The sequence below is a fragment of the Hydractinia symbiolongicarpus genome, chromosome 10, assembly GCF_029227915.1.
Source record: "Hydractinia symbiolongicarpus strain clone_291-10 chromosome 10, HSymV2.1, whole genome shotgun sequence".
NCBI lineage: Eukaryota > Metazoa > Cnidaria > Hydrozoa > Anthoathecata > Hydractiniidae > Hydractinia > Hydractinia symbiolongicarpus.
The window spans coordinates 8,297,328-8,324,728 of record NC_079884.1 but is presented as its reverse complement, the minus strand read 5'-3'; the positions used below and the strand labels follow the sequence as shown (position 1 = coordinate 8,324,728).

Here is a 27,401-nt window from a genome sequence, read left to right as displayed (position 1 = left end):
TGCATCAGTTCACTGAAAATCATTTAACCTTAGAAGTAGAACAGGGCTTAAAGTTGTACATGTTACCAGCTATCGTACTTAGTCGTAACTATGGCAACAAAGCGTTAAACTTTCGCCTCATTTTTGTCTTATAGTGTATACTATTGTATCCTTACCAAATAAGTTTTAAAGAGACAGTCCCTTTTAGATACATTTTATTCTCGTAAACTATACTCACAGTAGAAATATTTGCGAAACTAATTTTGCGATCTTGAACCGTATTCAAAATTAAAAACTTTTTTACTGTTTACGAGTGTGTTAAAGACCAAAAACGGCCTAAATTGACTTTTTTATGCTGATGTCAGCATTTCCGTGTTTATTTTGATAAATAATCAATGCAGTCATTTGATAGACGAAAGAATGCTGTTATGAAAAATGGTATGTCGTCTATATTACCGTTTGACTTAAGATAATTTTGACCATCGCATCACAGCGAAAACAATCACAACAGGTGACGTCATCTCTTGAGAGAGAAAGAAAAATGATATCTATATTATGATTTGAAAGACAACGGCAGGGAAGAGAGCACAAAAATCACTCACACACGTGTACGCACGAAAGAATAACATAACGAAATCTAATCGGAAGTATAATATTTACAAATTATATACAATTAAAAAAAAAAAAAACATAAAAACTAAGAGAGAATGAGAGATCTGAACATGGTAAAAATAAATCCTGCAGTTTCATGGTTGAAAATACACAAACAGAAAAACAAAGGTTTTAAGCACATCATAGATCAAATGGATCTAAAATTAAGCATATACAAGTTTATCACTCGAAATTTCAGAAAATTTTTTACAGTTTTGTTGGAGATTTTTAGAATTTTTATGTTAAAAAATTAGATTTTGGTTTTAGGTAGAAACACAACTAGATAATACTACAAGCACATATAAATATTCCACAACAAACACACGCATGGAATTTTTAGGAAATTGCATGAACTGTTTGCTGCAGAAATGTATCTTGGGAAGAAATCTACCTTATTGGTAGAAACTTTATCCGTAAAATATTTCGTCGGCGAAAAAACATTCGTCGGTAAAAATATTTGTCGCCTGCTAAATAATTTGTCGCTTTTTACCAACGAACCTTTTTGCAAAGCTATTCAGGAAACATAAATAAGTTTTTCTACTGTTGGATTTATTATTTATTTGTAAGAACTGAAAACTCTTTTCGGAAATGAGCAAAAAAAAATAACTTGTAGATTTTCATCTGTTTTTATATGCCGAAGAAAAAACAACACTTCAATTTTCCGTGCTTTTTGCCTCGATTCAATCAAATCTGTGGTCAAATAGATAATCTAAGAGGAAATGTGATTCGTTCTGAAGAAGCGTCGAGGTCTTAAATGAATATGAATAAAAAAAACATGACTAACTAAAGACGGGAATTCTAAATAGAAAATTAGTAAACAAATTGATTTAAAATACAAACTCCATATATTAAAACATGGCCTACATATATTTAATACAAAGTATTTTTTCTTGGAGGTGGAGATAAACGCAAGGAAAACTTTTCGTCCACCGTAATACCCGTTTGATTTTGAAGAAAAGAGCGTGGAATCACATTGCTTAACGCCCGCGATGAATTATGGGAAGCCCAGTCTGCAAAATTATCGCCATTTAAATCTGACAGTATAGCTACTTTCGAAAGTTTGTTTCCGTGGTTTGATAAACCATTTAGAGCAGCCTCCTGTTGCATGGTCAGACTTACTTTAAAAATCTCGTTTTTTGGTTTGGTCTTCTTTACCGCTGTTTTTCCGTTCTCTATTCTGCTATTACCGCGACGATAACCACCCGTATAGATTACATTCGTTTTGTTGCATTGCACACACACCAGCTCCTCGTCAAAACCAACAGATCCTTGCAAACATTGCCTGTGGTAAGAATGACCACAACGAAACAGTACCATTTCATCGGCACTGATCACACTTTCCATATTAAACGAACGCGAACATAAGCAACATCGATTCAATGAAGGCCGAAAACCACGCGAAAGGTATTGTTTCTCTTGGTAATACTGACCATGCAAGTCCTTTCCCAGCAACTTGTTTGTGGTTTCGAGTAACGTAAGCTCGTAGTTGTACGTATCTAACATTCCAAGAATGAGTTCTTTGATTTCTCCGAACTTTCCAGAACTGTAGGTGGGATCTTGCATGATTTTTTGTAGGACAGCAGGTAAGGATATATACGCCATCATGTTAATAAGTACATCTTTAGTAAATTCTTTAAACACCAGAAAATGACTAGAGGAGGTGTTCTAAAAAAATTAAACGATTGAATAGGAACAGCACCAAAACTATACAACGAAAGTACATAAAACACGTTAACAATAAAGGCAAAAACAAGCAGAAAGAGGCTAAAGTAAGAGCGCGCCTAACTCACCTTTATTTTTCTTTGAGGCGCCATTACTGTCTCTAGTAATGGAAACCACAAGGCTTCCCTGTCCTCTCTCTCCAAACGTTGTGAATTTCTTTGACATAAATGCATAACGTTTTGTAACGATCTCCCGGCACCCTTTAGCGCGTCACTCAAATCATCCGTCATTTCTTCGACATCGGGCAATTCCAAGTAAGTTCGATTTAACGTATCGACTTTCGCTTGAAGTTCGTTGCATAGCAAGTAAAACGCACTCATTACATCGCCCATTCGTTCAAGAAGATATGCTGTAGCGTGAACAAGTTCTTTCGGTTGCACGATAGCTAAAGCTTGCTCCAAGCGATACTCATCGTTTCCCTGCAAATAACGATGCACTGATTCCGGTTCGAATTTACACATCAACTCGATAAACTGGTCGTGTATTTCCGGGTCGATCTGCATTATTCTCTTTTGTTTTTCATTCCTAGCGTCTGTCTTGACATGGAAAACACCTTTCAAAAAGGCGTACTGGATTTCTGGTTGGTACTGCAACTTGCCAGCCACTTCGTTAAACGAAGCTGGAAAATGATTGATAATTAAACGTGCGAATTTCATGCTGTTGATTTCAACCAACCTATCCATGCATTTCAATACAGCGGTCGCAAATTCTTCTTTCTCAAAGTCGGTGAAAGAATCGTCAGAGAGCATTTGGTCGATGTAAGAAAAAGCTTGCGTCTTCCGGGCCATGTCGCGCCAATAACACGACAGAACTTTCTCGTACTGACGTTTTTGCTGGTATATGATTTCACAAACACGGTAAAATTTTGCTGATTCAGCAAGAGCCAGCACTCTTTCGTCGGGAAACTGACGCAAGCCACCTGCTGCAAGTAGTTCCAACAACGCTTGTTCTCGTTCTTCGTGACGCCGTTCCTCGTCAGGATTGGTTAAATACTCTAAGACTTGCTCAAATAATAACTTATTAACTTGTATGGTACCTTCATGTTTCGCCATTTGGCGAGCAATAAACGTAAAAAGGCAGCCGACTTGGGCAGGTGAGAATGATTGATCGTTAACCATGACTTGCAGCAAGACATCGACAACTTTCTGTCGTTTCGACGGCGCGCCGACAGCTTCTTCTTCACTTTTTGGCTCAAACTCTTTCTCCTCAAACGCGATAGACAAAACGTTAAGAAACTCTCTCGTATCAAACATCAACAAACATCTAACATGGGGGTAAGTCTCTGAATAGCTAGCATGTTCAGACCTTTTTATGATGATCGAGTTAAAGATATCATCCTTTACCTCCTTGGCGCAGTTTTTATCTATAACACCCAGAGGATATTGGTTACCAGCCAAACAGCAGCTTAGATACACTAAAATCTTGCAACCTAATGCTAAATCGTCATCACTCAACACTCCATTGTTCTCCTTCAAAGCATTACTTAAAATTTTAATCAGTTTTTCTAACGGTGTGAGATAGTCGTGTAACCCTTTGTTAAACACGTATATGACTAGATCGTACAAACGATGGGCCCAGCATAACTTCACCATGTAATCGATATCAACCGAAAACAGATCGAGATGCACTAGACACGCTTCAAGCTTGTGAAGTTGCGCAGTAGACTCGTAATGCTCGATGAGGTCTCGCATGACGACAGGTGCCAAAGACGTCAACTTATCATCAAGTATATACATCTCCAAAGCTTCTAAGAATTCTTTTTTCGCTACATCATCGTCGGCAAATCGATCGTACACTTCCGTAAAAAGTAAATCCAGATCGTTTATCAGCAAACAATTTTCGATACTTGCAGGTACTAAACTTCGAAAATACGGCGCTAAAATTGTTTCGTCGTTTGTTTTCGGGCAGTTTACGGCCATAGATACGTCTAAATACGACAATAGTATACCAGATATTTCTTCAGCAATTTGCGCTTTTCTACTTTTCCGCGAACCCGTTAATCCAACAACAGCTTTTGCTTTCTCTTCATAAAACAACTTCGCTAGCGCTAAACTTTCAATAAATTCGTTTCGTTTGAGGAAAAATTCCAATCGATCTTTCCAATGACGTAACGTTAAACAGTGCAGCGACTTCGTCCCTAACAATATTAATTGTCCGTTAAAAACTTGTACGGATTGGTAACAGGCATGCTCGCTAGCAGCTTTCAGCGCGCAACTCACGTTACCACCTGTAGAGAGAGACTTGAAGTAACTACTTCCGTACACGAGTTGTACTGATCCCAAATCTAAACACTCCAGCTCTTCCTTGCTTCGCACGTCAATAGTACGTATGCGTTCAAACGTATCGATCGTTACTATAATTTGTGAGTTGAAACAATTCATCGCAACGAGTGTATAACGCGTTTTGATAGTTTGGAAGAGAATAAATTGGTATTCTTCGTCAACCTTCCACACTTGATAAAACAAAATAGTTTGGTTGCGAGCAAAAGCTAAAACAGGCACAACTTGTTTGTCTTCCACCATTGTAAAATGCCAGCCCAGGAGTGGTAAACAGTCTTGGGGACCAGACAACTTCTTAGTAAACACAGCCGTTGGTTTAGGTTTCATATTCACAATGATAAGTTTAGTTAGTGAGGCCATGGCAAGTAAAGAAGAATGATACAATGGGCTGTCTTTCAAGTTTGGACTGATATGTAGGGGAACCATGGTGCACACTTCTCCTTTGCTTCCGGAAAAGAAACAAGTAGATTCACACGTTCTTGTGATCAATCTTTTAAAGCTCAACGTGTAAACAGAGCCACTGCTATCATTCAACATGGCGATGGTTGGGTCATCTGTAAATTGAATGTGTAGCACAGCAAAGCCTGTTGGGTGAGCTTCCGTGATCACACGCAAACAATTGCCGTTATTTAAATCCCACATAGTGATTTGACCACGTGCGTAGCCACACAACAAGCGACTACAATCCACGTTTATGCCTAAAAAATAACATAACTTGCATAAATTGCATGCATCAAGGCTTCTAACAGTTCTTTATGCTGTCTTTAATGTTATGTTCTAATGCTCTTAAAGTCTTTATTGAATGAATCAAGATCCATTCTGTATGTTTGCGATTTAACCTCGTTTAATATCTGTTGTCGAAAACTGAATGAGAGAGACACACATATTTGTATATATATCACGGTCTGTATATAGAACCAAAAATTGAGATATTAGTCGTCGTTTATAACATCCGTTGATTAAATACATTATGGAGTAAAATGTTCCGAAGGAAAAACTTTCAGTAGACGCAAATTTCAGACAAACAAATTTTTCGGTCCAAAAAAAACCCAAAAATAGTGAGCCTAAACATGAAATGTTTTTAAAACAAGAATAAAAAATGACACACATAAGGAAGTATACACTATTTCTCCTGTGCAGCTAGAATGACACTATAATTTTAGTGAGTAAGTACATTTAGTTCAGTTTTGGTTAAAATGCGCCTCACCTCCACAAATAAAATGAAGAAAACTTTTTGGCAAAATCACTTATTGATAATAGGCGTTTTTCTATATTTTCGCAGGAATTATCTTTCATCCACGTTATTGGTTATTTCACTAAAACTTCTTTCCGTATCGAATACACAGAGTATAGACGAAACCCACCTAACGCTGTCACAGCACCATACTTATCTCCATCTGACGTTGCACCAAGCACTAACTTTAAAACTTGATCTTTTGGTTCAAAAACGAGTACCAAACCGTGCGAAGTCCCAACAGCTACCATGTTAGACACTGCCATAGCTGTTGGCAGACCAGCATCCCTTCTGTTACAAGCATCTATCATTTGAGAAGATATCTTTTTCAAGATCACGTGGCGAAGAACAGAACCATGTGCATTTGGTTTCTTTGGTTTCAACAATTCAGTAAGATTAGTGGTAGGCAGTGGTAACATTTCACTCATAATACTCACAGTGCCATCATCTGTTTTGACATCTCCAATAACAGAATTAAGATCTTCAAAATTGTAGATGTCTGCATCTGGTTCTTGTAGAATGCTCTCAAGGCTGGGTAAGTCTCCCTGCGGAAAATCTGGAAAGCCAAATTCATTTTCAAGGAATTTAAACGATTCTGTTTTGTTCGGGCCAGTTTGATTTTCAGTTGCATCCAATGACTCCATGGAATCAACGCGATCTACATTTAAAAACGATTACATAATTATGCACATATATATTAATAAGAACAGCTAAATTATTGCTTATTTCACAGTGACATTCAAGAACTATGTCTTGCTAAAATGTTACATTTTAACTAAAACAATTACTAGCCTTTTAGAACCTGCAAAAAATGTGCAACCAAAAAACTTTATAAAACAAACACAAGGATATGTCCACAATGAGCTTTTTTAGTATTATTATTATTATTATTATTTAGTATTTAGTATTATTATTATGGCACTGCTATCAAAGAGGGTCCTGCAAAGGGGTTATAGTGCATTTAAAACTCCCATTTGAGCTACGAAAGTTGTGCAAACACAGCAATTGCTCAACTAGACAAACGCCTAAGATATCAATCCTATTCTCCTGCTGACCCTAAGCAGAAAATCTAGATTCACACTGTCTCTGGCATGACTGCTGCATTGGAAGCAAACGATCTACCACAAGGGAAGTTCAATTTAAAGATACTGGTCTTTTAGTATGCTTTGAATTTTTTTGTAAACAACGCAAACCCAAACAATTGTGCTAGAGCAAACCTAGACGTAAAATCAACCAAGAAACACAAATTAATTTCTCAAAGCAAACCACAAATTTAAATTAACCAATAAGCACAAAGCCAACGTAATCTTTAATAGTAGGGGAATAATATGTTTGTTCTTGTAAGTGATAATGAAAAAAAAAAGCTAAACATTGGATTTACCAATTGCAGTATTTGTAAGCATCCGTTCTCAAGTTTAAGGTGACAGTTTTTAAATTTCTGTTACTTTTGAATACCGTTTTTAAGAATTAAAGGAAACAATTTTAGATCAAAATAACTAAGAAATAAATTTCTTAGTAAGGAATTTGTAATCTTGCAAATCCCATTTGAAATAATGGTTGTCAAGGTTGTTCCGCAGTTGTTCCACAATCATGAGGATCCCATGTATAGCGGTTTTCCCTGATTGTCTGAGACCATTCATTAAAATACTAAAAAAGAAAAGATTTTTCAATACTGATCACACAAACAAAGCATGTTAAGCCAATCAAATAGTATTCTGATCACAGAAAACTTGTTTGTGAACTTGCATAATCCTCCTCATCTTAATTATTGCGATTTTCTAGTGATAAGAAAAATTAAGAGGGTGCTGACTCCCTCGGCTGGTCATGAGTTTTTCACCTGGTACGTGGTGCATTGCACACATTGATTAATCTAGGTGTGCGATCATTATCATACACCTCAAAATACTTAGATGCATAATCTTGCAATAAAAACAGCTGGGCTAGCTGTTTTTATTACATTTAACATTTTTAGCATATCAAGTAACTAAAAATTATTTAAATTAAAATATCTGTGACTATTTTTTCCTTTTGTTGTGCGATATTTTGTTGTTCTTCTAGACGCATTGATTAATAAAGACGCCTTGGTTAATAAAGATGCTCTGTTGTGACTATTGTTACAAAAATCTACATATCTAAAAATACATGTTGAAAGCAAAGTGATACAGAAAAAAAACCCCTCAGCTCTGGACTTAAAATATATAAAGTCATCAAAGAAAACAGATGTTTCAACATACACACATTTAATGTCTTCGTATTTTTATACACAAAAAAATGCACTGTGCATTATGTTTTTTTAAAACTGTTCACAAAACAGATAAATAACTTTCTTGATTGACCTAATTTTCACAATGTATATGATGCATTTTTTATTTTGCCATCATGCGAACATTGGTAATTTCCCTTTAAACTTGCTTAATTTTTTTCGCAAAAACAATTCAATAATCAAGATTTAATTTTTTAACCACATGTAGATACAAACTAAGTTTAATAACAGCTAACAAAAATTGGGTTTTTTCAACCCAAGTTAATCTGTTAATGCTGGAAGATGATTTAACATAATTGATACTAGCGCAGTATCTGGGGTTTACTGCTCATGGAGCTTGTTCTGTAAACTTCACCCACCTCCACTGAATCCCAGTATAAGGCTAACTTATTGCACTAGACTTGTTTTTCAGTCTGCATTAACAAATTTACTGAGGTGTTAAGGAATATCTCCATACAACAAGCAGGGTGGTTATAAATAAGGAGTGGAACACAGTAAGCCTCTTACCCTGAATTAAACCCTCCCACCAACCCTCCCTGATTATTATCCTAATAAGTGTTTTTTTTTTTTTTTTCTATATTTGACACAGAAACACGATGTTAATGATGGCATATGAGAACAACCTGGCATGATATACATATATATAATGTATTCATTGGTGATTGGATATGCGGCGCTGCTTGTTGGCTAATGTTTGATTTAGCTTTAAAGTTTCCTTGCAGTGGGGCTATGTTTAATTTAGCTGGTGGACCACACCACGGTTTTAGTCCAGAGGCAGAATCAATCATCTCTGTGCCATCTTCCTTTTTGTAATTCAGCTAATTCTGGTAGGGGTTCTGGGCTTCCTTCATTAGTTAGTTCAAGGGCAGGTGAATGTTCCTATAGTCACAGGGTTAAGTAAGTATTTTGTAAAATAAAGAGAGTGTCAGTTCATGTCACTCTGTCCTAATAAAACACATGTTTAATTGTCATGAGTCCATTGTCAAATTGTTTTAAAATTAGCAATGTGCCACATGGTACAGTAAAAAGAAGCCCTATGGGTCAGCTTTTGCGATATACGCCCTACATTAATAAGACATGTTGTGCTAAGGGGGGTGGCTTAGATGGGGAGTCCTAGAGTATTTTATTCTCATCTTGAGCTACCCTGACCCAGTTAGGATATGCGCTTTACCAGACAACTCCCAACGGCCCAAACAGTTTGCCATCTCCCCAATGTACTTTACATGGCTTGGGTTGTATAGTATATATTTAATACTGATACCTGAATGTAAACAAAAACGTGCCGAGATAAGTCATAAATCTCTCAAGGTAGCGTTTTAATTTTTAGCACTTTTTGTATGCTTCGCTACTGAGAATACAGGGTTTAATAGAGGGTTTGCCCCACTATGGCCACCATTAAAAATATGTTGTGTTCGAGTCCTGAAGACCCTGGAAAAATGAGTCGGTTGTGCGGTCGGGCGTATTTTTTTCTGGGATTTTCATATTGGAGCAAGCAAATTCATTCCCAGGGCCAAAACAGTATAGCGCCACTCAACATCATTTGTAGACCATTTTTTATTGCCCTGTAAACTGTCAGTAGTCACAGCAGTGCCCTAAAGGAATTAATTTTTACGGAAATCAATTTTCGTGAGTTTTTCTAAATTTTGCAAAAATTATTTCTGCCGAAAAAAAAATTTTCTTTTTGAAAAATATGACGCGAAATTTTTTTCCGTTTTTTTTCGACTTACTGACTCAGGTTTTTATTACCAAAAGTGAGTCGGTCAGAGGGCGGGAACACAACATATTTTTGATGACGGCCTATTGGATAAAAAATTAAATATGGTTTCCTAATTCCGAGTAAAAAGCGAGCTACAGTACCGATCACGAGTAACTATGCACGAGTATTAAACTACAGGTACAAGTAATTTCTTCTGTGGGTATTCCACAAGTACGCGACAAGTATAATGTGCGTACAAATACGTCAAAAATACTAGCACATTTTTGCTACTGTACTCACACAGTACTCGCTAGCGTGCTCGAAAGTCAAACAATACAATTAAACGAAAAACTGGCAGAGAATGCACTCGCCGCCAATATGCTTTTATGTTGGTGTTGGATTTATTGAAAAACACTATTTTTACAGTGTTATTTTCTTTGTTCGTTAGTTTTCTATGTTCAATAGTGAGTTGAAGCCAGCATTGAGATTACATGCTAACACTTTAAGCCCTGGCGTTTTGTTGATTTACGATCGAATCAGCAGTCCCATTTGGAACCATGCCACAAGGGCCAAAAACAAGACACTCCGAAGAGCCAGACGAGTCTAAACTGATTCGCGTTATATTCAACTCAACTGCGGGAAAGTGCGCACAACGCAAGCTAAATATGATAGCCAGAACGAGAGAGAACTTCAATTGCCTTACGACGGAGTCGTAACTTTCAAGCGAACTATTTTGCTTCTGAACAAACAAACAAACCAAGGTCACTTCTGAAAAATGATTTTTAAGTCTCAAAATAGCGAATGAAATTCAGTTGTCTGCGTTATAAAGATCTCCTCACTCTCTCTAAAACACAATTCTGGAGATAAATTTTTCTTTTGTGTTGAATGTTCTTCTAATCTATTTATATCTTTGCAAGCACATTGAGAAGAATATTGAAATGATTTGCTTCTGGTTATAGAACAATATAGCAGGTATCATGTTTACGAGTTATTTATGGACATGCAAGTGCACACAAGCTAGTGCACAGGACTAAATTGATAAATGCTGTTAAAAAACAGTAAAAAATCTAACAATTTAGTTTGAATGATATTCCTTCTTTCTTTTCTTTTTTATATTCGCCACTTTCAAACAACAGGTGCCCACAAAATATGTGAAAAAAATTAAAAATACAATTAATAAGACACGTGAAACTTTGTCCTCCCCATTACTGCCGCTTATTTTATTATGCACACTATGATTGGTAAGATGAGAATGGATAATAAAATTATAAAAACATGAGAATGAATCTTCCGTACATCGTTGTTACAGACGATCTGTAATAATTAATTATTTTGTTTATTTTTATGCATTTTAACTAAGACGCATATCCTTGATACACGTTATTTTTTAATATAATATTTTTCATATAAGAACATAAAGCTAAATAGAAACAAAATTTAGTGATGAAATTTAAAGCTGAAATGCTTCTTTAAACTTTCAAAATGGAAAAATGCTGATAGCTACAAGATAGACTTCAAAGCTACTTATAATTTATGACAACCCATTTTGAAGTAATTAGGGCACTCACTCTAAATTCGGGTGCACATCATTCTCACTGGATTCAAGATTTCCCTGCTGGGCACATTTTTCCTTTTAATTACTTACAAAACAATAAAATTAAATGCGATTGGCTTAATTTAGCCTCCAGAGTTTATTGTTTAATTCATGCTTGCAAAGAAAAAGGAATAATGTTTGAATGAAGCAACAAAACATTTAGCTAGGAGAAAAAGCATTTAGATAACAGATGTAAATAGCAAAGGGTTTCCTTGTTGGTGAGAAATTAACTATATAAATTCAAAGTTATAAAGAGCCATTACAGCAACGTATACATTTTTACGCAAACTAAAGAGAATTTGTTGCAACATAAAAAAAATATATGTAAAATAAAATGTTATTTCTTACGACGCAAAAACGAAGTAAAAGTTTTCACAATGTGTAAAGTAGCAGACAAATGTGAGCTATTGATAAAAATTACACTACGACAAATTCCCATTTTTTATCTTATACTCGCACACATACTAACAAATCATTCACTTACTGTACTCGCATGCGCAAGAGGCTATACTAGAGGGTATGGAGTAGTATACTCGCCGATTACTCGTACTCGTCTTACACTTTACTCGGCATTTAATGTACCCATACTCGTATACTTGTGTGCTCGCAGTCGAGACTGTACAACAAGTTAGCTATATTTTATAGCTAGTCACCTTCAAAACTTTTATAATTTCTTTTTAGCAACACCTTTAGCCCAACAAGGATCTCTTCACAACTCAAATCTTCACAAACAGCAACAACCTGCCTGGGCCTGTTCTGCCCGGATTGCGAAAACAGCCTGTTTACAACCGGGACAGTCGGATTATGTACGCATGGTTCGATTATGTTTTTTTTGCACTGGTTATGACGTGGTGACCGGATTATGAACGCTGATATAATGGCTGGCCAGGCAGACTGTGATTGGCATTTTCTTCGAACGTTTGTGAAATAAACATTCTTTCGAAAGTAGAACACCCCTACTAGACATGGCAAAAGAAAAAAGTATCAATGTAATTCTTAGTTTAAACTACTCTTGTAGTAAATACATTTCAACATAATATTCTTCAAAGTAACTAAATTTCACGGAACCTAAATTATTTCTTTTTGCGGGAATTAAGTTTGGTGAAAAGTAATTAAACTTGCGAATCCCAAAATTTAGTATTTGCCACAAAATTTCGTTTCATTTGAGAACATCAACAACTTTGCTACCAGGGCTATTTGCTTGTCAGAAGTGATGACAAATGATATAAAAGCGATGGGCCCCGATTATATTTGTTCTGTAAGTCTCAAATAATATTTGACTGTCATACATTAGCCTGCCTACCCCGATTATTTGCGTTCTATAATAAGTGAGAAATAATATAAAAATGTTATACATAAGCCGGTCGGCCCCGATTACATTCGTTCTACAAGTGTCGAATAATATTTGACTGTCATACATACGTTGGCCAGCCCTGATATTATGTTCGTTCTATAATAAGTGAGAAATAATATTATACTGTCGTATATAAACTGGCCTGTCATGATTATGTTCCTTTTATAAGTGCCAAATAATATTTTTTGGGTAATAAGCCAGCCTGTCCTGATTATGTTGCCCTGATTATGTATTTTCTGACATGTTCTTAACTGGGGCAAGCTGCCGTACTCAATCAGCCCAATGTTATCCAGGCAGAACAGGCCTAGCCAGCTAGCTATAGCTAGCTAGCCACTTTAAATATTTTTGTTATATTATAGCAAGCTAGCTACAACTATTTGCTTAAAAAGCCTAACCATATAAAACAAAATGTTAATGAATTACCCGTAGCTGCAAGAAGGTCAGCCAACACAGGATTTTGTGGCATAAAATGTTGTTGATATTCTGCAGCAGTTCTCTCCGCCATATTTTTTTTGATCCGTGTAACTAGTTGCACCAAAATAGTTAACTTTAGCAATAGCCTAAAATATCATAACAAAAACGGTTGGCGTGTTTTTAAAACTGGTGCGGCAGGTTTGCATTTAGCTACAATTTGTGGAAAGAGCTAGTAGGTCAAGTTTTTTGGTTTTGTTGTTACCCTAAATACCTTATAGCTTTACGCTCTCACTTCACTATACGGTGGACACTATAGACACCATAAGTTCTTCTACCAAAAGGTGGCTAGATAGCTAGCTAGCTGGCTAGGTTGAGAGGTGTAGCTAACCCTTTTTTTGACTAGAGAATATTTGCAACTGGGTAAACTACTCTGCTTATTGTGAATCAGCCAATGGTCAGTACCACCGGAGAGAAAGTGTGGTGTACATGGTGTATATTATGGGTATTTGGGAACACAGTGTTTTAAAAGTGACTTTTTTTTGTCTAACAATCTGGAATATATTTCTGTAAGTCTTCATAATCAGTTTTTGTGGTATGTTGGCCAATTGCATCTGGATTTAGAAGTCAACTCAATGTTCTCAAAATGTTGTCATAAATATTGCTATATACTTCTATAGTATTCTTACGGACGTGTTGTCATGTAATATTGTTTGTGCTCACTTTTGGATGGAGTAAAACATGGATTTATCTTGTTCAAATCTTCACAGTAGAAACGTTAAGAAAATTGCAACACCTAGACAAATGCACTTTAAAAATTGTCAAGTTGGCGAAGATTAACCAGTGTCTAAAAAGATGTTAAAGATTTGAAGTAAAAAAAGAGATCCTTGAATGATCCAATCCTAAATTTATGGAAGTTTTTCCATATACACAACATGCTTTACCCCATATTGAAGAAGAACTACTTTGTTCATCACTAACATACTGCCAAGCAGTGAGCGGGATTCGATATGATATTCGATATGAAGATATGATAAATATTCACCTATATGCTTACCCCAGTTTAAAATGGTCCCTTATATTCTGTGTACTGGACCATGGTTGGCTTATATCACAAGGAAACACTTCTGTGAAAATGGTATGGTGTTGTCACCATCAAATTCCTGTCACTATTATATTTATCCGTTTTGCTACCAGGTTCCTGTGGATTTGTTTCAGTTTGCTAACAGCTCTTTATAGATATGTCACCTAATTCATCACAAGAAGATGACTTTTATAATCTTCCTAGAGGCCTCACCCAACACATTTCATTGAGAAGAAAGTGTGTTTGAAACCCCAGTGTTGCTAGAAGTGGTTTTAATTATAAGATACATACTGTGGCCTATTGTCAGTCAAGATTTTATTTGGGATCTGATAATCTGTTTGGTTGGTACGGCAGTCATTTGTAGGGGCTTCTTGCTTTTTGAAGGCAAATGTTTTGCACATGATTCGCATCAGTCAATTACCCTCTCTATGTGTTTATAAATGGCAGGTAAATAACAGCTTTGTTGAGCTCACATTTCTCGTTTTCTTGATGGTTGTTGTCTATTGTCTGCAAAAATCTTACTGTGTAACTTTTGTGGTATGATAATACGAATGTCTTTAAAAATGAAAGCTCTGTTAAATCGAAAAAACTACCCCAATATGTTCACTGAACGGTCGTGTCACTTTGTGGCCAATTTCTCATGTATGGTGTATACAACAATTGGCATTGGCAGCAGTTAGCTCTCTTTATTTTTTCATTGGAAGTTAGTAAAACGTGTGTGGTTGCTTCTCATCAGATTCTGTTGGTTGTTGTACCTGTCCCTGTGATAAAGCATCAGCATTAATCAGTTTTGCTCCTGTAATATGTTTAGTTGCAGTAAGGGAACAAGCACATTCCATCTCATGGTATGAGCTTTTTCTTGTTAAAACGACTTTAATATATTTTAGACAGTTTCAATTCTTCTAATTGTTTTTGATATGAGACAATTTTTTCTAAATTAGTCCCAAATAAGAAAAAAAATTAAATTCAGCGTTCAAATTAACGGTTTGTGATTCGCAAGTCATTTATTTTTTTTCGCAGAACAAATTTGCCTGACAAACAAGAAATTCCTGGATTGAAACTCAATATTTAAAAAACGTGTATCGAGTATTTTCTGTGTTTTAAAGTTTCTTTATTATTAGGAAATATTCAACAATTCCTATTGTTTAAATGTGTGAACAAGAATTTAAGATCAATTAAATCACAGAATAAGAGAATTCATTTTTTTTCTCTAATTTTCATTTTTGCTCAAACCATGTGGCTGTATCACAATTTTAACAAAGGAGAACAAAAGAGAATAGCTTCATCTAGTAAAAGTAAATTAAGTAGAGATAACAAAGCCAGTCACAAAACAGTTCTAAAATGGGAAAACAAATTTGACATAAGATTTATTGTGATTTTATTTTAAAGATGTGGTTTGACTTCGATGTACACTCTGTTTTAAATGGGAGAAACGGATAAGCAGCATAAAAGTAGTATTAAATCACATTATATGTCTAAATCACACAAAGCGAAAATAAAATTTAAAACAAAAAGCAAGTTGGGTGGATTTCCATACATGCAGTCTGTTGTTAAAAGAATATTGGTAAATCATTTAAAAACGTGCACAGAGAATAAAAATGCAACTTGTGCGCTCTTCAATTCAGCATGTTACCTGGTTAAACAAAAGAGACCTTTTTCTGATTTTGCCAACTTCCTAAAACTCCAAGAAAGAGATAGCACATCAGGAATTAAAGCTTATTATAGCAATGATAGAGCTGCTGCAAACTTTATTGATTCTATTGAAAATGAATTAAAACAAGACTTGGCAAAAGCCAACACACATTATTTTTGTGTCTTAAGTGACGGCAGTACAGACAGTAGCATTATTAAGGAGGAACTTGTGTATTTACTTTTTTACAAAACGGTAAATGCAAAATGCTAATAAAAGTTTAATCTCCCTGTCTGCAAGTTATTCATTGTTTCAACCATAGATTAAAGCTTCCAGTCAAAGATGCCTTTCTTACCAGCGCATTCAAAGCAATTGACCAAATGCTAATGAACTTGTGTTACCTTCATCAAAAATCATCAAAGCGCCTTAGAGATCTTAAAATCATGGGTGAAGCTTGGGAAAAGTCTATTTACAAGCCTTCTAAGAATTAGGGTACGCATTGGATAGGCCACAATTTAAGATTGATTGAAATTACACTTGACAATTATAGTATATACATGGCGCACTTTGAGTCAATGTCACAGACAGCTAGTCAAGGGTTGAAGCGAGCAGAGTTAAAGGGTTGTCTTAAGCGTTGGACTGATGCTTCGGTGGGCTATATGGCCATAATATATTTTTTGGTTGTTTTGTTGCCACTGAGAAGATTAAGTCTTGCATTTCAACAAGAAAGACACAATCCTGGAATTCAGGTAGGCAATAGGGAAGATGAAGCTCCTAATTGACGAGTCTTTGGACACTCCTTACAGCAATCTGACAGATCTATATCATTCGTTAAAAAATATCAAAGAAAAAGATAGCAACTTCTCTTACCAAGTCATAAAATTTGCTCGTTTCAAAAAGTGAAAGACGCTGTTAAGGAACATTATGTACAGACTGTTTTGAATATTGTTGCAAGTATTAAATATAGATTTGATAACATTTCTCTGTCTCCACTTTTGAAGCACCTTGTCTTCTTACTTTATATAAGCACATGGCCTAAAGATGTTGGAAATTTGTTAAAAGTCTATTTATGAATTTGTTGTGTATTTCAATGATTTGCAGTTAGTGCTATAAGATATGCTGAAAAAATTATCGTAATTTTTGTGGATCACTTTCAATATTTAATTCAAAAACTGAAATTGCTAGATGAATTGAGGTGCAACTAAAAATGATTTAGAATGATCATGATTTTATTCCAAATGCAGTGATATTTTTTAGCTGTGTATTACCGTATTTTTCGGTATATAACCCGCACATCGTATAACATGCAGCTCAGCTTTTTTAGGGTGTTATAAACGAGATGCTATCAGATAGCCTGCACTTTCGCATAACCTGCATAAAATTTCAATCGATGTGTTTTACGTACCCGCACCTTTGCATAACCTGCATCATGTTAAGAAAAAAATTTAGCGTATTTTTACTTACCTTAATCATTTTATAAACACATGCATGTGTTTTGTTTTTTCATACTGGAGAGAAGTGGGGGACGTTTAAACTCGTGAACCCCAAACTCGAGAACCGAGTGTCTGAACTAGCGACTTTCTCAGTCTTAACTTCCTTGTCTCCAATTGCCGAAAAATAATGAATTAAAAATTAATTTGACAAGTCAATCTTCTGCTAATGCCGACATTACTAAATCAGAAAACGCTGGTTTTTTATTTGTAGACATTAGTTTCAGCTAACAATAACTCTTGCTCCCTGCAATTAAATAAACAAACAAAAAAACATCCTATCAGGGTATAAACCTAAAGTAAAATGCATATTAAGTTTTTTGGCATACAATAAACAACATAATAATTATCATGGATTGTCTGTAACAGCGATGTACAAAACGTTCTTTTCTAATGTTTTTAGAATTTTGTTATCTATTTATATCTCAGCAATAACAGTGTGCATGATAAAATGAATGGCGGCAATGAGGAGGAGATAGTTGCGTGTGTCTTATTAATTGTATTTTATATTTATTTTTGATATTTTTAGTGGCTACCTGTTGCTCAAAGGTAGCGAAGATAAAAAGAAAATTATTATCTATACTTTAATTTTAAAATTTTTCAATACTTTTAACAGGAATTAATAATTAAGTCCTGGGTACTAGGTTGTGAAATAACTGTCAATTAAACCTAAAAATGATACCTGCAATATTGCTCTATTACCAGAAGCAAATCATTTTAATTTGCTCAATGTGATTGCAAAGATGTAAATAGATTAGAATTACATTGAACACAAAAAAATGATCTCCAGAATTGTGTTTCAGAGAGAGCTCGTAATATTAGCACTGGGAAGCAATAGAAAGTTAAAGCAATTTCACTGTGTGAAAAAAATTAAATCACGTTGTTGAAGTAAAATTACGTAGATATAGAGTCGTGCATGCAGTTATATTAATGTACGCATTTTATCCCGTTGGTACTATTTTTTTCATTGCATGTATAAACTTTAAATTTCACAATAAATGATAGAAAATATAAAACTTATCACATAACCTCATCACATTATAACCCGCACCAACGGTGGAAGTCGTAAAAATCAAATTATAACCCGTGGGTTATATCCCAGAAAATACAGTACTTAATTTTGATCATTTTAAAATTCAATGTTTAACTTTTATAAGTACATAATATATGATAATTTCTATGTTTTGTACAGCTGTGTGATTCTTATTTTGCAATAATGATTTTTAAGTTTTATACTGATGCATTTTCATATGTTTTCAATAAAATACAGTGAAGTTTAGCTTCATAAATATATATAGGATTAACCTGTAGATTATCTTCGCAATAGTTCTTTCCTGTGTATAATGCAACGCTAAATTAGTGTGATTGATTCAACTCAACACTATGGAAAACCACTTTAACTAAACACAGCGAATTAACAATGATACTGGTTCAACACAATCAAAACCTCATTACCAAATGATTCTTATTAGTAATGCCTAGATAGAAGATCAACACCATATTGATTTCTTGTTCAGTATTGGTATTGGTTTGTGGTCTGCATTGACTGCATACAATGTAAAATGTCGTAGTCTGTAAGGATACATGTGCATTTTTCTGCATCTCCCTGATACTGTGAGAATTTTGTTTCACTGTTATGATACTGTTGTTTAGTGGGTGATAGGAATCGTGATGCACAAGTTCTCAGGTCCATCTGGTGTCATTTCATTTTTGATTAGTATTAGCACTGATTCCCTGCAATTTGCTACCATAAACGCATAGTTTTAATTGGTGATTGACATTGAATAATTCTAACACGGTGTGTACTTAGCATTCGCATGATTTTCTTAAATGTATATGAACTAGTATCCATATGCAATTGTTATTTTCAGAAAGTCTTTAGTTTTCGCAGCTCTTAGTAATCCTGCAATGATGTTATCCATACTTTTATTCCTGCATCAAGCTCGTCCTGAATGGTTAATCAGAAATGAACAATAAGTGTGATTGGTGTGAAGCTTCATCATAATGCAGCATTCATCTCCTATAGTTTTGCTATTGTTTCATCAACACTTCATCAACAGTTAATTTCTTCTCTATGCTATAGTGCAATACAATGGTGTCAAAACATCTGTATATTGATAAACAAATTACAGATTAACAAAAGCAAAATTTTATATAAATTTTTTTTATCATCTTTAAAATTTAGTGAATAAAAACATTTACACAACAAGCTGGGCTTGGAATGGCTAGAGCTGTTTTTAAGTCAGCATGCTTTAAAAATCAAGCACTGGTTAATATTAGTTTACGAAATACAATTGTGTTTGGAAGTAAAAATGGTAAGATGACAGCTTTTATCTTGTAAAAATCTGCATTAAAGTGTTATGAAATTGCTGTATATAGGTTTTTGTGCACGTTTTGTTTATATATAATATTTTTAAATTTTTTTTTTTGACATTTTCTTTCTAATTACAGCACATTGTGCTGAAAAAATACTTAAGTATCATGTAATTTAGCTAGTATAGTCTTGATTGATGATTTTTAATTATTCCTTTTGATATGCTTCTGGATTAATCTGTGGGGCATCACCGGCGGCATGCAATGATTTTCATATTGATGTTTATTAGGGATTAGTGACATCTTTTAAAAGGGAATGCAAATTAATAACATGTTTTTACATATATTATTAGTTTTCAGAAATGTTGTCTCATCAGCTACAGAAGATGGATCCTATATGTATCCAGAGATGAAAACAAGTGTTCCTGGTCCAATTTCCTTAGTAAGATTATCAATTTTTCCATTTGTGTAGTAACATAAAAAAAGTTATGGCGTTTGTATTTTGTGTTTATACAAAGCATTTGACTTACTTTAGAGGAAAATGAATGAACTAGAAAGAATGAATGTAAGTATCTGCATATTTACTTTAAGCTGAAAATCATAATGAGTTATTACATGAAATCTGCATGAAGTTTTTAATAAAGTAAAAAAAACTGATTTTATTGTTTCCAATTCTAAGGCAAATCTAAAAGTCTGGTGATCTGGCTGGTTGTAGATACAATTTAAAACAAAAGGTTAATGTAAGAATATAGAAAAGAATATAGAAAATAAAGATGTTTGTCATGCTAACTTTCAAAAACAACATCAAATTTATGTGTTCTCCTTTTCAATATTTTGATATCAATAACACAAATGCGCCTTAAGGTTAAGGTACACAGAGTAAATAAGTAAAATCTCCTTCAGTATGATAAGATGCATATTTTCGTCCTCATTTTTATCATCAAACAGCCTGTTATAAGTTCACTCTTTTAGTGTCTTATTACCATGACCTCAACTAGCTAATTAAATAAGAAGGTAAATTGTCGCATAGATTGTAAATTTATTTCTAAAGGTAAATGTTATTGTTGCTATAAATCTGCCAGTGTCTCAACATGTTTTGATGATCAAAAGTTTATAAGGTGATTTTGATTTTAGAAAATGGGATCTGTTCATTTCTTCGCTGATTACGAAAAATCTAAAGGCAATTATATTGTTGATGTGGATGGAAATTTGTATCTTGATATTCTTAATCAAATATCATCATTACCATTAGGTAATGCTATAAAATTAACTTAGAGTTTATTTGAATGTTTAGTTGAATTTTCTGTTAAATTTCCGGATAAAAAACGTAACTCCTAACTTTCTCGCTCTCTCAGATAAGGTATATTTTTATGTATTTAATAATAATTGGAAATGAGGATACTGTACACTTTCACCACACATCTGTAGTGTATTTATGTGTATTTTGTTCTTTGCAGTTTAAAAAAACAAAAACTGTTTCAAAAACAATTTTCTCATCCCACTAGACGCTATCGCCCTTTTTAAAGTTCATTTGTAAACATTTAAATCATTAATTTTATTTGGAACTTACATATACAAAGAATATCTTGCAAAATGTTAATAAACTTTTAATAAGGCAAAAACCGCGTAAATTGTTTTAAAACTTTATTGTGGAGGGAAGTTTTGAATTTTTTACTAAACTAACATCCTAGTAAAAACTCAACACTAAAAAATGTTACTTACTGTGATGGTTTTATTAGATGTACGTGAGGTTGCATTTTAAAGGGATGTTTATTTAAGGAAGAAATCTATTTAAAGGGTCGTTTAATTTAACTTTAATATCACTATTCAATCTTTTTACATTTGTAAATGTTATTGTAGGTTTTCAATATATATTCTTCATGTAATGTCTTTGCTTTAAAAAAAAATTGGCTGATACAGTTACAGCTTTTTCTTATCAAATTATAGGTTATAATCATCCTGCACTAGAAGAAGCTGTTTCATCACCATATCTAAAGGTACTGCCTGATCAGTATGCTTATGTCTTTTTTTACTATCCTTTCACTAGCAACTTAAAATTACCACAACTTGTATCATCTGTTTAGAGTCTTATGGTAAACCGACCTGCTATGGGTGTAAACCCACCTTCAGATACATATGAATTATTGCAAGAAACTTTACTTAAAGTTGCTCCCAAAGGTCTGGATAATGTTCAAACAATGATGTGTGGATCTTGTTCAGTAGAGAATGCGATGAAAGCTGCTATGATTAAATATCGGGTAAAAGTCTGTTAAACAATAACTGTGTTTAGTGTATTTAAAGTAGCTGTGCGCGGCTTCATTTGGCTCCTCATAGAGTAACTAATTTGATGATGGGTGAACTCGTAGATTTTACCAAACTGTCACGACTAGTTTATTTATAATCGCTGTAATAGTTTATCTCATTAGAGAGAGAGAGCTAAGCCTTGGTTTCATTTTAAAATTTTGCAAAGGTACTAAAACCTATCAAGTATTCTGCATATACATCTTTTTTGTTGACAAATAGCCAGTTGTGTGTATCCTTTAAGATATCAACAATTGTTGTACAATTACAAGCCACAATGGCTCAAATTAATATGCATGATTTTTAATCGACTTTTTCTATAAAAAGCTTATTTTTCCCTCACCAGTTTACTACTGCATGGACATTTTTATTCTATCAGCTTTTAAATGAAGCAAATAAAACGTATCACTCTTATCATTTTAGGCGTACCAGCGTGGCAGTTACCTGCCAACTGATATAGAATTAGAGAGTTGCATGAGACAAGAGGTGCGTATCCTGTTTTATATTTTCTTGTAATATTTAGTGTTTTATTAGTCCCCTAATTCTCAACTTAATTCCTGCCTAACTGTGATGATTTTTTTGCTTTTCTTTTCTCAGCTTCCTGGAACTCCAGATATCTGCTTTTTATCATTCAGTCAAAGTTTTCATGGTAGAACCATGGGTATGTCCAATTAATGTGCTGATTCTTGCAAAGTGTATTATAATTTACTGATTAAGTGATTACTGTTGATATGTGCGTTCCATTCAAATAAAGCCTTAAAACATAATATTATTGGTCAATGATCAAGTAAGTTCCTAGGGGAGAGGTAAGAGGTACTCACTTATTGGAAAAACAAATAATAACTAGAAAACATGGAGTTTTTTACTTTCTCCAAGTTGTCTTTGAATTTGCTCATGTGCAATCCTCTATCTTAAGCATTAAAAAACAGATATGCCACCCATAAAAATGGAAAAATTCAATACTCACCTATTATAAATGTGAAAGCTTTTATTAAAGCAGGTGGTAAGTGAATTTGGTTTGAAACTATTTGGTTTGTTTCAGGTGCTTTGTCCCTAACAAGATCCAAGGGAATGTACAAGGTTGATATTCCTGGCTTTAGATGGCCTGTTTCAGATTTTCCATTCCTAAAATATCCTCTTTCCGATCATGTACATTATAACCAAGAAGAAGAAGCAAGATGTTTAGATATGGTATGTTGATTTATTTGAAGCCATTTTGTTTATGAATGTTCCCTCTTGTTAAAAACCATTGTTCAATTATTCACTCATTTATAATATCAATTATTCGCTATCTGTTTTGTATGAATGACTTTTTTTATACGTATCATCATTGCCTGCTGTTGTATAAAGGGATTGGGTCGAGAAACAGAAAAATGTATTATACTTAAAAAATGGTCAATATCTGCTTGGTTTCAAAGAAAATTTCTTTTTAGACAAGACAACAAATTCGTGAATCCAACGAAAGGGGTGTTTACGTTGCAGGCCTGATTGTAGAACCAATACAAGCGGAAGGAGGTTTGTTATTACATATTAAGTTGGAATTATTTCTTACAAATTTCTGTCGTGCGAACTAAATACACAATATATTTTACTATAAGTTTATGAATGTTATTGAAGTTGTTGTACTAATTGTTTTTAGCCGGTCGAGCATTTTAAACAGTTACACAATTATGTTAGACTTGCGACTCTTATTTGCACCAAACCGTAGCACTGACCTGGACTATTTTAACACAAAGCTTCGAATGTGTTTATTTCTTATATTCAGGCGACAACAACGCATCACCTGCTTTCTTCAGATCATTACAAGAAATTATCGGAGAGGTATTTTTTTATCTTATGCAGTAAAAAGAAGTAAAAAAGAAAGAGAGGTTTTTGAAATAAGCGAACAGTTTTTGTGTGAATGAATGGAAATGGATTATTCTTCCGCAGTATTACATTCGCTCAACTTCTTTTTTAGGTGAATGGAGCGTTTATATGTGACGAAGTTCAAACAGGTGGTGGGCCGACTGGAAAATTCTGGTCAGTACTTTAACACCTTTAATGTGTTTTCTTGCAAATAAGATGTTAGATATGTGAAAAATTTCGTCGTTAAAACGAAAAATATGTTTACATTGAGAAGACGTACATAGATATTTAGTTCAACGCAGAATAATTTTTAGTCTGGAATTTTAGAATTTTTATTATTGTTTTTTTTGTTGTTTGTTTCTGTTCTCTATCATTGTTTGTGTTTTTTTCTGCCCGTCCGTCCGTCGAGAAGATCATGATAAACGCAACAGTTTATCATGATTTTCTGGTGCTATTTGAATGTTTAGGGCTCATGAGCATTGGGATTTGCCAACACCTCCAGACTTTGTCACCTTTGCTAAAAAAATGCTCGTTGGTGGTTTTTACTTTAAGGAGGAATTCCTACCAAAACAGGTTTGTCATTTCAGTACTTATTATCATTATTTTTTATTATTTTTTACAATTTTTATTATTTTTACAATTTTTATTATTATTATTATTATTATTATTACTATTATTATTATTATTATTATTATTATTGTTATTGTTATTGTTATTGTTATTGTTATTGTTATTGTTATTGTTATTGTTATTGTTATTGTTATTGTTATTGTTATTGTTATTGTTATTGTTATTGTTATTATTATTATTATTATTATTATTATTATTATTATTATTATTATTATTATTATTATTATTATTATTATTATTATTATTATTATTATTTTTATTACTATTTTTACTATTTGTATTTTTATTTTAATTATTTTTATTATTATTATAATTGAATTTATTCATTGATCAGTAATTTCGAGTATTTTAAGTTTTTTTTAAGCAAGGCATAAAACGCTTGGTCACACATACACACACGCCAAGCTTCTTATCAACTGGTGTGTTTTCTAAGTTAAGAGATGAACCCAGTGAAATATATTTGATTAATATAAACTCGTGAACTCCCTGTCCTTCTCACTCCCTCTCCTAGTTATTAAAGTACAGTTTCCTCAAAAAATAAAATTACTCGTATGGAAAAGTTATACTTATTTTTGTGTGGTTATTGTTATATAAATATTTATTTTGCCATTGTATATTCTAGGCATTCCGTATTTTTAACACCTGGATGGGTGATCCTGCCCGTGTTGCGTTATTGAAAGCAGTTATTCAAGTCATCGAACAAGATGATCTTCTCTCCCGAGTTAGAAAATCGGGAGAAGTTTTGATGGAAGGGTTACACGACCTAGAGGTAATTTTTGAATAAACGATGTAATACAATTTTTGTTGTGGCTACTTTTTAAAATTTTCAATGCTTGAAAGAAGTGAGTATCTTACTCACTTCTTTCAAGCGATACAAGAATTGGAAAGACTCTCGATGAATAAGTATACTAGTCGGTGTCCTGTGTAACACTCCACTGCGTGCGTCTCACTACTTGCGATACCATTTTGCGTGACAGACAGGCGTATACGGACATTACAATACAGATTTATCTTGCATTCTTCTTCTTGTGATGTTTAGAAACGATATCCTGAAAGTGTCGAAGATGCACGTGGCGTTGGAACATTTTGTGCTATATCCTGCTCTACACCTGAGTTGAGAGACCAGTTATCGTTGACAATGAGAAATCTCGGTAAGACAATCTCAGGTTTTCAAAATTAAAATAACAAAAACTGATATAAGTAAACAGACCCCTACTGCTCCATTGTTTATTTTCGCATTTAATTTACAGTATAATGTCCCATCAACAGACACTCTAAAATGCAGACAGTTCTAATGAGCGGACAGATTTTTTTTCCTTGCGAAATGAAGGTCAAACTAGAGCATAGAAGAGTTTCTAATTAGCGGAAAAGCAGTTAGCGGACACTCGAAATAGCGAGGAATCGTGCGGACACTCGAAATAGCGAGGAATCGTTAAGAACATTGAGTAACATTTTAAAATGTTTTCTGGTACATGGTACTGAAGAAGACTTAAAATGTAATAACTTTACACTTCAACGATGTGTTACTTGTCAAAGGTCAAAAAATGCTGACTTTTCTTTTATTGGATTTTCAAAATCTTTTTTCTTCTTCTTATTTATTTTTAAATACTCCTCTCCGATTATGAACACCCGCCCCCAATCTAGGTAAATTTGAGTGACATCCTACCCATTTCAATTTATTACCCTACCCCCATTCTTACATTTTCAAGTAAAATACCAACCCCCTCTACTTAATAGCCCCCTCCCCCTACAATTATGTTCCGAGGAATAATGATTGGATCGTGAAAATTAAATTTGTCGAAACATCTAACAATAATTTGTTGGAGCACGATTTAATACGCGCTTGTTCTTTTATAAGAAAATGTTTATAACAATAAACTTTATAAGAATACTAGGCTGAGATTGCAGGTTGAAAACAATAGGACTATTGTTTAAAACAATAAATACATAAGAATAATTATTAGTCTTACGCTCGCTTCATTTTTTCCGCATACAGGGTTGCAAAATGGCGGCAATGGTAAAAGAAGTATTCGATTTCGTCCATCTTTGATATTTAATGAAAGTCATGCTGTAGTGACCACACATCTTATGGAAGAAGCTATCAACATATGTCGTAAGGCTAGGTTAAGACACGGTCGTTAGGGTTTTATCTTATACATATTTTAGGTAGTTTATATATCGTATATTGAATTATGTTTACTTCTTACGCAATAATATTTTTTTTATGTACGTCAGGGTCAGATACAGTTATAGGTAGACTGAAGCCTACATTGAGAATTCAGTTTTCTGTTATAAAAACGGTTGTATTGTTGTCATTTTTCGACAAATTTAGAGCCATTTTAGACATTTAAACGGTAAATGCACTTATTAAGAATTTTTTACTTAAGCCTACTTTAAGAAAATCTGTGGCTCCGACCCTGTAGCTACGTAGCACTCGATATAAAACGTAGAAAATTTGATTTCATTGTATTATTTATGCAAGTTGTATAGCTCTGCTTATTTTTTAAAAGCAATGTATTTAGATTTTAAACAATATATTTTAGTCTAATAACTTATTTTTTTTTATTGTTAGCTTTATAATGTTGCTTAATGTACGAATATACAAAAGTACCTTCTTGGGCCAGTAATAAAAAATGACGTATTCAAGAACGCGGTCTTCGCTTAAACCAGCCTTTCGTTTTTATAAACAAAGGAATTAAAAGTTTTTGTGCAAACATTTTGAACGCATTGAGTACGGGTACATATTATTGCAGAGCAGAGGTACATATTAAAGAGAAGCTACTTCGCTCATCACTAACATATTGCCTGGCAGTGAAAGGGATTCGATTCGCGGTCCCCAGAACTGGGAGCCGAAGACGAACCCACTACACTACGTGCGGCAATATGTTGTGATGCACGCAGATAGGTTATCCGGTTAGTGTGCAT

The 27,401-nt window shown here is 33.9% G+C and overlaps 2 protein-coding genes across 2 annotated transcripts; one reads left to right on the top strand and one right to left on the bottom strand.

Moving 5' to 3' along the window:
• Positions 1–453: 453 nt before the first annotated feature.
• LOC130613050 (vacuolar protein sorting-associated protein 8 homolog) lies at positions 454–13,323 on the bottom strand. The gene is made up of 4 exons (XM_057434368.1): positions 13,196–13,323; positions 5,996–6,523; positions 2,421–5,329; positions 454–2,295 (listed from the first exon to the last, which is right to left on the bottom strand). Exons 1-4 carry the CDS (start codon positions 13,275–13,277, stop codon positions 1,501–1,503), a joined length of 4,314 nt encoding a protein of 1,437 aa, XP_057290351.1. The 5' UTR covers positions 13,278–13,323; the 3' UTR covers positions 454–1,500.
• A 6,249-nt stretch (positions 13,324–19,572) lies between these two features.
• On the top strand, positions 19,573–27,027 carry LOC130613052 (4-aminobutyrate aminotransferase, mitochondrial-like). The gene is made up of 16 exons (XM_057434369.1): positions 19,573–19,702; positions 20,054–20,142; positions 20,236–20,265; positions 20,835–20,952; positions 21,648–21,697; positions 21,785–21,958; positions 22,425–22,487; positions 22,599–22,662; positions 23,044–23,192; positions 23,435–23,516; positions 23,767–23,822; positions 23,959–24,020; positions 24,314–24,419; positions 25,099–25,245; positions 25,516–25,627; positions 26,473–27,027. Exons 1-16 carry the CDS (start codon positions 19,609–19,611, stop codon positions 26,616–26,618), a joined length of 1,542 nt encoding a protein of 513 aa, XP_057290352.1. The 5' UTR covers positions 19,573–19,608; the 3' UTR covers positions 26,619–27,027.
• Positions 27,028–27,401: the final 374 nt, after the last annotated feature.